This window comes from Mauremys mutica, chromosome 8, assembly GCF_020497125.1.
Source record: "Mauremys mutica isolate MM-2020 ecotype Southern chromosome 8, ASM2049712v1, whole genome shotgun sequence".
NCBI lineage: Eukaryota > Metazoa > Chordata > Testudines > Geoemydidae > Mauremys > Mauremys mutica.
The window spans coordinates 44987967-45001459 of record NC_059079.1 but is presented as its reverse complement, the minus strand read 5'-3'; the positions used below and the strand labels follow the sequence as shown (position 1 = coordinate 45001459).

Here is a 13493-nt window from a genome sequence, read left to right as displayed (position 1 = left end):
CCACCACTATCTGGGATTTATGGTCTGTCACTGTCAATTTGTTTAAGTTCTCCGTCATTTTCAGCTTTTATATGCATGACTTTATGTATTACACCTGTGTAACAACACCGGCTTTCAGCTACTAGTATTTTTATTAATGTGAAATGGTAGAATGGATCTGACTAGACAGCTGCCTTAATTTCATCCTGAGAGCTGGCCATTGGCAGTACCTATACAGGGTAACCATTTACTCCATAATGGGCTGAGTCCCATGGTTTAGGGTATGCCATGGTTGGTGGGGACAAGGAACCCAAATGGGACTCACAGCTGTCAGTTAGGCTTCTCCGGCCTCTATGGATGGTGTGGCCCAGCATCTGCCCTCATGGTTCACCAATTACAGGGGGATGGGTGTCTCAGATTGCATGGTCAGGGACGATAAGTCTTAATTTCATAGGTCCTACACTGAACAGGAAAGCAGCTATCACTGGCCAGCCAGGGGGCTCAGAGTACAGAGAGGGTTTCTTCCTGATGACCATCTCACATTCCACCACCCCCAACCAATTGTATCATCAAACCTTCCCCCCTACTTCAGGTTTCCTGCAAGTGCACACCTGTACAATTTTTCCCTTGGTCTAGTTATGACACCAGAGTGTGCTATCCTGCCAGGCTCTCACAATGCCAAAAAGATCAGGGGCATGATGATTAATGTTACTCTCAGCTCTATTGGTTGGCCCATAGGTGCTGTGCTCTCAGTGTACTGGGGTGGGGGTGGATGAGAGAAGGTGCTGAGTCCCTCTGCCATTACCTCCTCCATGTGACAAAGATGCCAAACACAATCACCCCCTCTAAGGGGGTAGCGGGAGCAAGATCACTTCCAGACCACACCAGGCGGGAAAGAGAGGGAGGAAATTCCTGTGCACCAGAACTGTGCTAATACTGCAAATAAACCTTAAATAAATAAATATTTGTTTACATTTTGCTTGGATAAGAATGGTCACTTTCTCCCTTGTGATTGTACTTCTGGGTGTGGGGTAGAGAAAGGAGAGTGAGTAAAAATTGCAAGGTAAGGCCTTGACATTTTCAAAGCATGAGGATGCAACTGTGTGAAGGACCCAATTTCACATAAATTGGGGCATACTGAATAAATCCCAGGAGAAGGCCTAAAAAGTAAAGCCTGGCCCCCAGGGCATCAGGGTTCAGAGCTGGTTTAAGAGATGAAGGCAGGGGCTGTTAGGACCCAAATTGTTGTGTGGAGAAAGGAACCGTGGCTCTTGAACAGCATGTTAATACTCCATCTGAGAGAGATGTGTGCCACAATGACTGCATTGATTCTAATTTACCAAGGACTAGCTGCATAGCATCTTATTTATATCGCAGTTCTCTCTTGCTAAAGCTGCAGAACAGTCAAAAGATACATCTAGCTCTTCACTTCAATAAAGCACTCTATATTGCTATATAGATTTATTTTTTTGCTAAAAATTGTCAGATTTATTTATATTTTAAAATGTAAAATGTAAATGTTCATTGCAATACTTTAAGCTTCACAGCAAAGAATTAGTGGACTAGAGTTTATTATTAATTTACTACTGTTTGCCCCCATCTATTTACTCCCCATGTAAAATCACAGCATCTTATTACTTCTCAGACTGAAAGGATGGGACACACAGCTACAAATGGAATGAGTGGGAAAGAGAGGGTAGAGAAAGGCACCTCTACTTCCATTTTATTTCCTTCCTATGAACTGTATAAAAATGTACAGCATTACTTTCACAACAACCACAGCATCTATCAGCTGCAGGCACAGATTTGAAATACTTTAGTGAATTAATATTCTGCTATGTGCATCACATAATTTCTTCATGCCACCGTGCAGACTTCATTTTCTGGGGGGGGGGAGAAGAAATATCATAATTTCAAAACTGTAGCAAATGGCCAGCTATAGCATGAATGCCCTTGATCCCACATTTAAATGCAAGATTTAAAGAAGGTGGGCTATTTAAATAAGCTACGTTTTCAATGGCTAGCTATTAAACATGCAGTCAAGCACACACTTGAAGATCACAGACACTACATTTACAGCCTGCTTAATGTATTTATTTGGCCTCCATCACATATTTGAATTCCGTAGAATGCAAACCTTCATTTAAACAAAGAAAAATCTTTTAACCATTAGAGCTGTCAAGATGACCTTCCAAATGTGAACACGTGTCTCTTAGGTAGCTTGAAACAACAGCACTCAGAAAAATAAATTGCTTCCATTCATCTCAATGGGATGTTAATTCTGGCAATTAATTATGCTATTTTGGGGGGCCAGATATTCAAATAACTCAGGTGCATAAGTGGCAGGCATGATTTGTATATATAATTACCATAAATGCACACACAAATTGGGTAACTGAATGTGCAAATGTTCAAACAATGTACAGAAATAGTGGTAGTCATAGAAATACCTTGTATAATTGTTTATCACTGGATGATGCTTAATGCAGCAGTTCTTTCACTAACTAAAGATTCTGTTATTAGACAAAGGCTGTATTCTCCCCTCATTCTTTGTAAAAACCTCCGACTGACACCAATATGAGATCTTCTGTGGGAAGCAGTATATGGCTCTAACTTTGTAGGCCCAGCCATAGACCATAACTACAAATGTAATTCAGCCACACCCATCGAACAAGGTTAACACCGCTGGTTAGATATTTTAAAAAAACAACATACTTACGCTTTCTGGGATTGTTGGCAATCCAGTTAGATCAGGAGTAATGAAGTACGAATGCTAATTAATGGGGGGGGAAACAAAATTAATATTTTGTGCAGAAAGAGACCAAGAATACAAATTGTGTGTGTATGTGCGTGTATATATTATAAAATAAAGCAGACCAGAACACCAAAGATTCAGCAGATCAAAAATCAACATGCCATTGCTTTAGAGTCATAATGAAATTATGCAAATTTTAAATATTGTGTCAAGATTGAGCGTAAGAAACAGCAGATTCAATTTGGGACTAATGATTAGGAGTTTATGACAAATAGGTTTCCCCCCACAAAAATTTACAAGAGAACAAAATCTAAAGTTAGACTGGAAGAGGAAAAATCATTTACCTAAGAAAATAAATTCATTAGGACAGAGAGAATGTTACTGCAGGTACAGTTCCCCTCAATTTCACAACAATCTTTAAACAGAAAATTAGGACAAGATTACTTTACGTTCCACATTAATCTATGACAAATATTAACAACCTTATACAACTTTATATATTTAAAGGTTGAGCAACATTCAGGATGTAAATACAGACCAGATCAAACTCAGTACGGGTGTAATTCACTAATTTATATTAATCCAGTGACTTCAATACTTAGACCAGGAATGAATTTGGTTCAATAAGTTTAACATATCATAGTGTCCTAGCCTAAATCTTGTACGAGAAAAAAATTTATTTATCCCATTTTCTTAGTGAGCATATACTCTACAATTTAAAATAACTGCCTCTGTTTATATCTATATCTATATCTAGATATAGATATTTGAACAACCAATATAAAAATAAAATGTATTTCTAGTCAAACTTTAAAAAGATTAACTAGAACATAATGAAATATATAAAAATATATAAAAATGTTAATATAGCTTGTGTTTAATCAGCAAATGTAATTTATTATTGCTATTTACTATATGCATGTACGAAGATCTTACTGCACCAGACTGATGGACTTAAAGAACATTTGCCCCTTAACACTAATTAGCTTATTTGGCACTAGCTAAAAAGTCCACACACTAGCTATACAAAAAGAATGCATTACATGACACTGTGCCCTGTGCACAATAAATAAACCAAGATACAGATGTGATTAGTATACAGATGTGATATTAATAGTAATGAAAGACAAAGAAAATTATTTTTCCAATTGCCAAGGCCAAGAATACACCCAGATAGATGAAAAAATCCTCTGTTTTCTGTTTATACCAAACTTTTGTACACATGACTGGAGTACTGTCATGGATGGATATAAACTGTTCAGGAAGGACAGGCAGGGCAGAAAAGGTGGGGGAGTTGCGTTGTATGTAAGAGAGCAGTATGACTGCTCAGAGCTCCAGTATGAAACTGCAGAAAAACCTGAGTGTCTCTGGATTAAATTTAGAAGTATGAACAACAAGGGTAATGTCGTGGTGGGAGTCTGCTACAGACCACCAGACCAGGGGGATGAGGTGGACGAGGCTTTCTTCCAGCAACTAACAGAAGTTGCTAGATCACAGGCCCTGGTTCTCATGGGTGACTTTAATCACCCCGATATCTGCTGGGAGAGCAATACAGCAGTGCACAGACAATCCAAGAAGTTTCTGGAAAGTGTAGGGGACAATTTCCTGGTGCAAGTGCTGGAGGAACCAACTAGGGGAAAAGCTCTTCTTGACCTGCTGCTCACAAACAGGGAAGAAATAGTAGAGGAAGCAATAGTGGATGGGAACCTGGGAGGCAGTGACCATGAGATGGTCGAGTTCAGGATCCTGATACAAGGAAGAAAGGAGAGCAGTAGAACAGAGACCCTGGACTTCAGAAAAGCAGACTTTGACTCCCTCAGGGAACTGATGGGCAAGGTCCCCTGGGAGAATAACATGGCGGGGAAAGGAGTCGAGGAAAGCTGGCTGTATTTTAAAGAAACCTTACTGAGGTTGCAGGAACAAACCATCCCGATGTGTAGGAAGAAAAGTAAATATGGCAGGCGACCAGCTTGGCTTAACAGTGAAATCCTTGCTCATCTTAAACACAAAAGAACAGCTTACAAGAAGTGGAAGATTGGACAAATAACCAGGGAGGAGTATAAAAGTATTGTTCAGGCATGCAGGTGTGAAATCAGGAAGGCCAAATCACACTTGGAGTTGCAGCTAGCCGGAGATGTTAGGAGTAACAAGAAGGGTTTCTTTAGGTATGTTAGCAACAGAAAGAAAGTCAAGGAAAGTGTGGGCCCCTTGCTGAATGAGGGAAGGAACCTAGTGACGGAGGATGTGGAGAAAGCTACTGTACTCAATGCTTTTTTTGCCTCTGTCTTCAGATGATGTTCTGTCATCTTCTACCACTGAGAACAGTCTAGATCCATCCTCTTTGGAACCCCCTTTCAGGTAGTTGAAAGCAGCTATCAAATCCCCCCTCAGTCTTCTCTTCTGCAGACTAAACAATCCCAGTTCCCTCAGCCTCTCCTCATAAGTCATGTGCTCCAGCCCCCTAATCATTTTTGTTGCCCTCCGCTGGACTCTCTCCAATTTATCCACATCCTTCTTGTAGTGTGGGGCCCAAAACTAGACACAGTACTCCAAATGAGGCCTCACCAGTGCTGAGTAGAGGGGAATGATCACATCCCTCGATCTGCTGGAAATGCCCCTACTTATACAACCCAGCAAGTCATGCCTGACTAACCTAACTGCCTTCTATGATGAGATAACCGGCTCTGTGGATGAGGGGAAAGCAGTGGATGTGCTATTTCTGGACTTTAGCAAAACTTTTGATACAGTCTCCCACAGTATTCTTGCCAGCAAGTTAAAGAAGTCTGGGCTGGATGAATGGACGGTAAGGTGGCTAGAAAACTGGCTAGATGGTCGGGCTCAACGGGTAGTGATCAATGGTTCCATGTCTAGTTGGCAGCCGGTATCAAGTGGAGTGCCCCAAGGGTCGGTGCTGGGGCCGGTTTTGTTCAATATCTTCATTAACGATCTGGAGGATGGTGTGGACTGCACCCTTAGCAAGTTTGCAGATGACACTAAACTGGGAGGAGTGGTTGATACGCTGGAGGGTAGGGATAGGATACAGAGGGACCTAGACAAATTAGAGGATTGGGCCAAAAGAAATATGATGAGGTTCAACAAGGACAAGTGCAGAGTCCTGCACTTAGGACGGAAGAATCCCATGCACTGCTACAGACTAGGGACCGAATGGCTGGGCAGCAGTTCAGCAGAAAAGGACCTAGGGGTTACGGTGGACGAAAAGCTGAATATGAGTCAACAGTGTGCCCTTGTTGCCAAGAAGGCTAATGGCATTTTGGGTTGTATAAGTAGGGGCATTTCCAGCAGATCGAGGGATGTGATCATTCCCCTCTACTCAGCACTGGTGAGGCCTCATTTGGAGTACTGTGTCTAGTTTTGGGCCCCACACTACAAGAAGGATGTGGATAAATTGGAGAGAGTCCAGCGGAGGGCAACAAAAATGATTAGGGGGCTGGAGCACATGACTTATGAGGAGAGGCTGAGGGAACTGGGATTGTTTAGTCTGCAGAAGAGAAGACTGAGGGGGGATTTGATAGCTGCTTTCAACTACCTGAAAGGGGGTTCCAAAGAGGATGGATCTAGACTGTTCTCAGTGGTAGAAGATGACAGAACAAGGAGCAATGGTCTCAAGTTGCAGAGGGGGAGGTTTAGGTTGGACATTAGGAAAAACTTTTTCACTAGTAGGGTGGTGAAGAACTGGAATGGGTTACCTAGGGAGGTGGTGGAATCTCCTTCCTTAGAGGTTTTTAAGGTCAGGCTTGACAAAGCCCTGGCTGGGATGATTTAGTTGGGTTTGGTCCTGCTTTGAGCAGGGGGTTGGACTAGATGACCTCCTGAGGTCCCTTCCAACCCTAAGATTCTATGATTCTATGATTTTTAATTCTCTTCTCCTCCCCCACTACCCACAAACACAGAGTATTTAAGGCTACAGAATATTATTCAGTTGTAACTTAGAAGTGAAACAATCAATGATTTTCTAACTGTTCATGATTTTAACAGAGAAATAATCAGTTCAATGAGCAGAACAGCAGAGATGTGCTATAGGAAGCCATCACCCACTACTGCCAGACACCAGAGCTATGATCAGCTACAGTAGAACCTCAGAGTTAGGAACACCAGAGTTATGAACTGACCAGTCAACTACACTCATCTGGAACCAGAAGTACAAAATCAGGCAGCAGAAATAAAAATAAATAAATAAATAAATAATTTTAAAAACGGCAAATTGTGTACAGTACTGTGTTAAATGTACACTACTAAAAAAAAATAAAGGGAAAGTTTAAAAAAATAGATTTGACAAGGTAAGGAAACTGTTTCCATGCTTGTTTCATTTATAAACAGCATTTTTTTTTCTGCATAGTAAAGTTTCAAAGCTGTATTAAGCCAATGTTCAGTTGTAAACTTTTGAAAGAACCAGCAAAATGTTTTTTTCAGAGTTATGAACAACCTCCATTCCCGAGGTGTTGGTAACTCTGAGGTTCTACTGTATTTCCAGTGCAAATAATATAGCTTGGAGTACTTCAACCTATTCTGAGGTCTCTTAGGAAGAGATTATAATCTGTTGTAATAGGTATGAAATTAACAAGTGCTGGCCACTACCATGCTTCTGCTATTTAAAAAGTGGAAGTGAGACTAAATGTAGGATATTTATTCCATCATCTCCATTTTAAATTTTGTTTTGTTTTTGCAGTCGGATTATAATTCACACATACTGCAGTTTTGAAATAAGGTCAGTATAAACAGAAATATATTAATAAAGATTGGGTTTTTAGACTAGAAAGCCACAGAATAATCATTTTTCAAAAGACCATATAAGAACAGCCTGAAATCAACAGAGAAATCATCTGTCAAGTAATTATTTCTTTCATTGGTAGGATTTAGGTAGCTAGTTCTCTTAAACTCACCGATACTAGGTACGGCTGATTTTTCAGAACTTGCTCACTTGCAAAAAACATCTCTTGATTCTTATGCAACATGAGAGAAAAATTGAACATTTTGTTTTTTAAACCAAAAGATTAAATCTGATTCATAATATTGTAACTATAAAAGTAACTGGGGCAAAGATTTCAATATGCAATAATCTTTTTAGAAGAATGAAAATGTCAAATGACTTAATCAGTAGAATTTCAGGTTCTGACCTTCTACATATCAATGCAAGACTCATTTGTTGTATATAATTAAGTAAAATACTATAATAGACCAACAGAGAATGCATAATAGCCATGGATAAAATGGCAGGGCATAAAATGTATTTGCAGGGTGATTAAGCAAAGTTAAAGATTGGGGGGGTTGTATTTTTGTTGGTTAGAAAGTAGAAAATGTCATTACATTGTGTTCTGTATTTGTGTTTACCTAGGAGTTAGACTTCAGTTTTTTAACAATTAATGATGACATCACCCAGACCTTGGTTCCATATATTGAAACAAATTTCCTAGGTTGGACAGTTCTGATTTAACCTCTTAGCATCAAAGCAGTAACAGTGTTATAAAAGCATCACAGTGCAGTTGAAGTATAGGTATCAGTAAGAATCCATAACTTTCAACCACCCCTCAATAAAGCTCTATCTAGGGGTGCAGCTTTCTGACCCACACATTCAATGTACATGTAATCAGGGGAATGGACAGGCTTGAAGTGTGGTAATAGTCAAAGGAGTGACTCACTCATCAGATCTGTTACCTGTGTATATTCAGACCACAACTGGCTGACATTTCTGACAAAAGTGAACCATTATTACGCAGGGCTGCCCAGGGGGCGGGGGCAAGTGGGGCAATTTGCCCCAGGCCCCGCAGGGGCCCCCAAGAGAATATAGTATTCTATAGTATTGCAACTTTTTTTATGGAAGGGGCCCCCAAAATTGCTTTGCCCCAGGCCCCCTGAATCTTCTGGGTGGCCCTGTTATTACGTTTTATTCCTGTTAGCTATACAAAGCCAAAACATCAAAGGGCTTGTCTACACGGCACCACAATGAACTACAGGGCTGTGAACTGCAGAGCTCACCAAAGCGTGACATGCTAACTTCCCTGTGTGGATGCTGCTGGTGCAAACTAAAAGATGTTTACTTCACAGTAATATAGTACTTCCAAAACACTACAGAACAAACTAGGTACTTTTTAGTTTGCACCCGTAGCATCCATGTAGGGTAGTTTGCATGCCACACTTTGATGTACTCTGTAGTTGACACCTCAGTAGTCTGGGCTTCAGGGCATTGTAAACAGAGCCTGAAAGTGTGTGACTTGGATTGCATTCTGGCTCACATATCATCGACAGAATGCTTTAACATGGTAAGTTCCATATGAAGAATCTTTTTTTTTTTTTACCAGTGCTGATGTGTGAGACTGAAAGAACACAGCTTGGCTTCCAGATCTCAGAATGAGTTTGTGGTGTTTTTTCCAACTGTCAGTATCCTTTTACTTCTGCACCAAGAAATTTGACCTAGACCCACTCAGGGACAGTAAACAAGGAATTCCATAGTGCCATTTTTACAGTCATTCTTCAGAATAGAACTTAATTTTAAATCTATTAGCATCCACAGTTTTAGACCGTGCCACTTAAATATGGGAGAAAGGGACACAACAAAGAGATACAAATTTAAGGCAGATGGCAGACTAGAACAGCTTCTGGATTCCTGCAATAGTGCCAGTTACCAGAGCACATGGGTCTAGATCAAGTTCAGCAAGGAATTCTCACCCAGTTTGACTGATTTAGTCCATTTGTTTATTTGTTAAAGGTATTAAAATTTGATCCCACACCACTTCCTGTCTTGGCATTGGGTCTCCATTTATATAAGTACCTTTCATGTAAATGGATTCCAAAGCAAAAATTGTTTGGCACAGTACTCTCCCCTTTCCCCAGACACAAAGGGGATCATGGCCAAGGGATGATGGCTAAAGGAATAGCTTCCCTTCCAGTCAGCCTGCAGTTTAGCTAATCCCACTTTTTCCCTCCATCCTCTTAACCCAAGGGAAAGGGGGAACCATTAGAGAAGCCATGACCCCTTTCTTGCTACTGGCCAGACAACGCCCCACCCCTTTAAAGTAGCCTGGAACACATTTTAACCCAGGCAACCTCTCTAAGATGAAAGGCAACAACTGTAAAAGAGAATAGTAGCAATTCTCAAGGTAAGACAGGAAGTGAAGAAGTCTGCTATATCCAATTGTGACTAGAGTAGAAATTTTGAATAGGAAGGATGTAAATTGCAATACTCTTGCAATACAATACTACAATACTCTTCCAAAAAGTGCCAAGGTGTAGTATTAAATGATATATTTATTTTCTTTTCTAAAATATATTCCACTTGGTTGTTGTCTTGAAATGTTATTTTGAAGATGTTGAAAAATTTGAGAGCTATAAAAATTATTTGAGGGCTAGATAAAATGCCTTATAGTGAAAGACAGAGCTCAATCTGTTCAGTTTAGAAAAAAAAAAGAAGAGTGAGAGGTGACTTGATTACAGTATATAAGTACCTTCATGGGCAGAAATACTAGATACTAAATGACTTCAATCTATCAGAGAAAGGTATAACAAGAACCAATGGCTGGAAGCTCAAGCCAGACAAATTCAAATTAGAAATTTGGCACACATTTTCAATAGTAAGGGTGATTAACCATTGGCACAAGTACTAAGTGGTAGATTCTCCATCTCTCAATGACTTTAAATCAAGACTGGATGTCCTTTTAGAAGATGAATATAAATCAGAAGATAGGAACTGTAGAAAATTGATAAGGGAAGCAAAGGGACACAAGGTGAAATCTATGGACAGTAGAGTAAAGGACAACTTTTTAAAGTGCAACACGAACAAAAAGAATCCTAATAACAGAATCAGTTCATTAGTAGATGGAAATAGTCGAACTATCATTAACAATGCAGAAAAGGCAGAAGTATTCAATACATATTTCTATTCTGGTAGTTGGGAAAAAAACAGATTATGCAGTCATATCATACAACAACTATCTTTCCATTCCACTAATATCTCAGGAGACTGTTAAACAGCAACTACTAAAGTTGGACATTTCTAAATCAGCAGGTCCAAATACCTTCCATCCAAGAGTTTTAAACGAGATAGCTGAGGAGCTCACTGGACTGTTAATGTTTATTTTTAATAAAACTTGGAACACTGGAAAGTTCCAGAAGACTGGAAGAAAGCTAATGTTGTGCCAATTTTTAAAAAGGGTAAAAAGGATGACCCAGGTATTTATAGGCCTATCAGTCTGACATCAATCCTGGGCAAAATAATGGATCAGCCGATATGGGTCTCAATTAATAAAGAATTAAAGGAGGGTAATGCAATTAATGCAAATCAACATGGTTATATGGGGAAAAAGAGATAGTGTCAAAGCAACGTGATTTTTTTTAATGAGATTACAAGTTTGGTTGATAAAGGTAATAGTGCTGATGTAATATATTTAGACTTCTGTAAGGCTTTTGACTTGGTATCACATGACCTTTTGATGAAAAAATTAGACAGATATAAAATTAACATGGCACACATTAAATGGATTAAAAGCTGGCTACTGATAGGTCACAAATGTAATTGCAAATACTAAATCATCATCAAACGGAGGTGTTTCTAGTCAGGACCCACAGGATCAGTTCTTCACCCTACGCTATTTAATGTTTTTTATTAATGATTGGGAAGAATGCATAAAATCGTCACTGATAAAGTTTGCAGATGACACAAAATTTGTGGGAATGGTAAATAATGAAGAGGATAGGTCAATAACATAGAGCAATCTGGATCACTTTGTCAGCTGGATGCAAGCAAACAGTATGCATTTTAATATCACTAAAGGTAAATGTATACATCTAGGAATTAAGAATGTAGGCCACACTTACAAGACAGGGGGCTCTACCCTGGGAAGAAATGACTCTGAAAAAGAGTGTCAGTCATGGTCAATAATCAGCTGAATATGAGCTGCCAATGTGGCCAAAAGGGCTAATGCGATCCTTGGATGGAACAGGGGAATCTCCTGTAGGAGTAGAGAGGTTATTTACCTCCATATTTGGCACTGGTGTGACTGTTGCTGGAACACTGTGTCCAGTTCTGGTGTCCACAATTCAAGAAGGACGTAGATAAATTGGACAAGGTTCAGAGAAGAGCCACAAGAATGATTAAAGGATTAGAAAACATGCCTTATGGGGTAGACTCAAGGAGCTCAATCTAGTTAGCTTAACAAAGAGAGGGTTAAGGGGTGACTTTATTACAGTCTACAAGTATCTACATGAGGAACAAAGATTTAATAATGGGCTATACAATCTAACAGAGAAAGATATAACACGGCCCAATGCTGGAAGCCAAAGCTAAAAAATTCAGACTGGAAAAAGGGTGTAAATTTTTAATAATGAGAGTAATTAACTATGGAACAACACACCAAGAGTCATGGTAGACTGTCCATCGCCGATAACTGAGATTGGATTTTTTTTAAAAGATATGGTCTAGGTATTTTGGGGAAGTTCTATGGCTGTGTTATACAATTCTAAACACAAATCTGAAATGCTATATATTATATGCCAAAAACGTACAACCTAATGCTTCATTAATGTTACAAATTCAAAATACAAAAAAGGTCAAGAACTGCAAAAATTGTGGTTCTCATATAACATTAACTTGCCCACATTTGGCATGCTGCTTTATTTTTCTACCCAACCAGTATATATTTTAGCATGCCGTTCAAAAACACCATTTCAGCCAGAAAAATATTAACTATGAAAGGTGACCTCAGGGTAGGGTGACCAGACAGCAAGTGTGAAAAATTGGGTGGAGTGGGGTGTAATAGGTGCTTATATAAGACAAAGCCCCAAATATCACGACTGTCCCTATAAAATCAGGACATCTGGTCACCCTATCTCAGGGAGTTGTACTCTTTGAAAAGCAAATCCAATATGATAGCAGTAAGTGATGAGTGCAACACTTTGCTGTTCCTGTGGGAGCCATAATCCGCTACAATTTTAGGACACATTCCCACATCATCTTACATGTTTGCAAATTCATTGATCTGGACCTGCAGAAATCTTTACACAGTTCAGTAAAACCCTCCTTTTCTTTTCTGCACTCCACCCTGGCATGATCAAGCACAAGTGGGAAAAGGGGGCAACTGCAGGCAGGCAATAGAAAAGCCAAGCTCAGACTGACATATGACATACCCTTCCCTACTCAGGTGTTCAGAAGCCAAGGCACAGATCTTGATCCACAGCAAGAGTAACTAAAGATACTCCTCTGAGACAGCAGGCAACGAACAAGATAGGGAGTAGCATTGCCAGTTGCTATGGTAGCTTGCCCTCTTACCATGAGCAAACCTCAATTTCTGCTAGGTTAGGATTGGAGTCTGCATAAACAGACACACACACTTTTTACATGGTAAGTGAATACAGCATGGCAAGCCATTTAACAATAGGAGGCAATATGATGAGATATTAATAATTTAGCACCAATATCCAGGTTTTGTCTGGGTTTTTGACCACAAGAAACTGTACATTTTTACAATAAAGAAATAATACACAGGATACCTACCACGTTTAAACTGACAGGAGTGTTTGCCTTTGGCACAGGGTGGCTATACAGTGATTTTAACATATCATTCAAGTCATTTTCCTACAGAAAATATTTAAAAAGAAGTACTTAATAACCATACACAAATAATACATATTCCATTTTAACAAGTATCTTTTCATTTAATCACAGATAACTTCATCTCATAGTGCAACTGCCATATATTAAAGTACACGCACAATCTACTTTTATGGCTCAGAGAATGATCATTTCTTG

The 13493-nt window shown here is 39.5% G+C and overlaps 1 protein-coding gene across 2 annotated transcripts in view; it reads right to left on the bottom strand.

Moving 5' to 3' along the window:
* DENND1B (DENN domain containing 1B) overlaps window positions 1-13493 on the bottom strand; it is a 268816-nt gene that overhangs the window by 108136 nt on the left and 147187 nt on the right. The window contains exons 7-9 of one of the 2 annotated variants that reach the window (XM_045028045.1): window positions 13239-13319; window positions 7636-7695; window positions 2699-2752 (exon numbers count right to left, since the gene is read on the bottom strand). In XM_045028045.1, coding sequence (XP_044883980.1) covers window positions 2699-2752; window positions 7636-7695; window positions 13239-13319 — 195 coding nt within the window. The remainder of the gene's footprint in view (window positions 1-2698; window positions 2753-7635; window positions 7696-13238; window positions 13320-13493) is intronic. The other variant, XM_045028046.1, reaches the window with a different exon arrangement.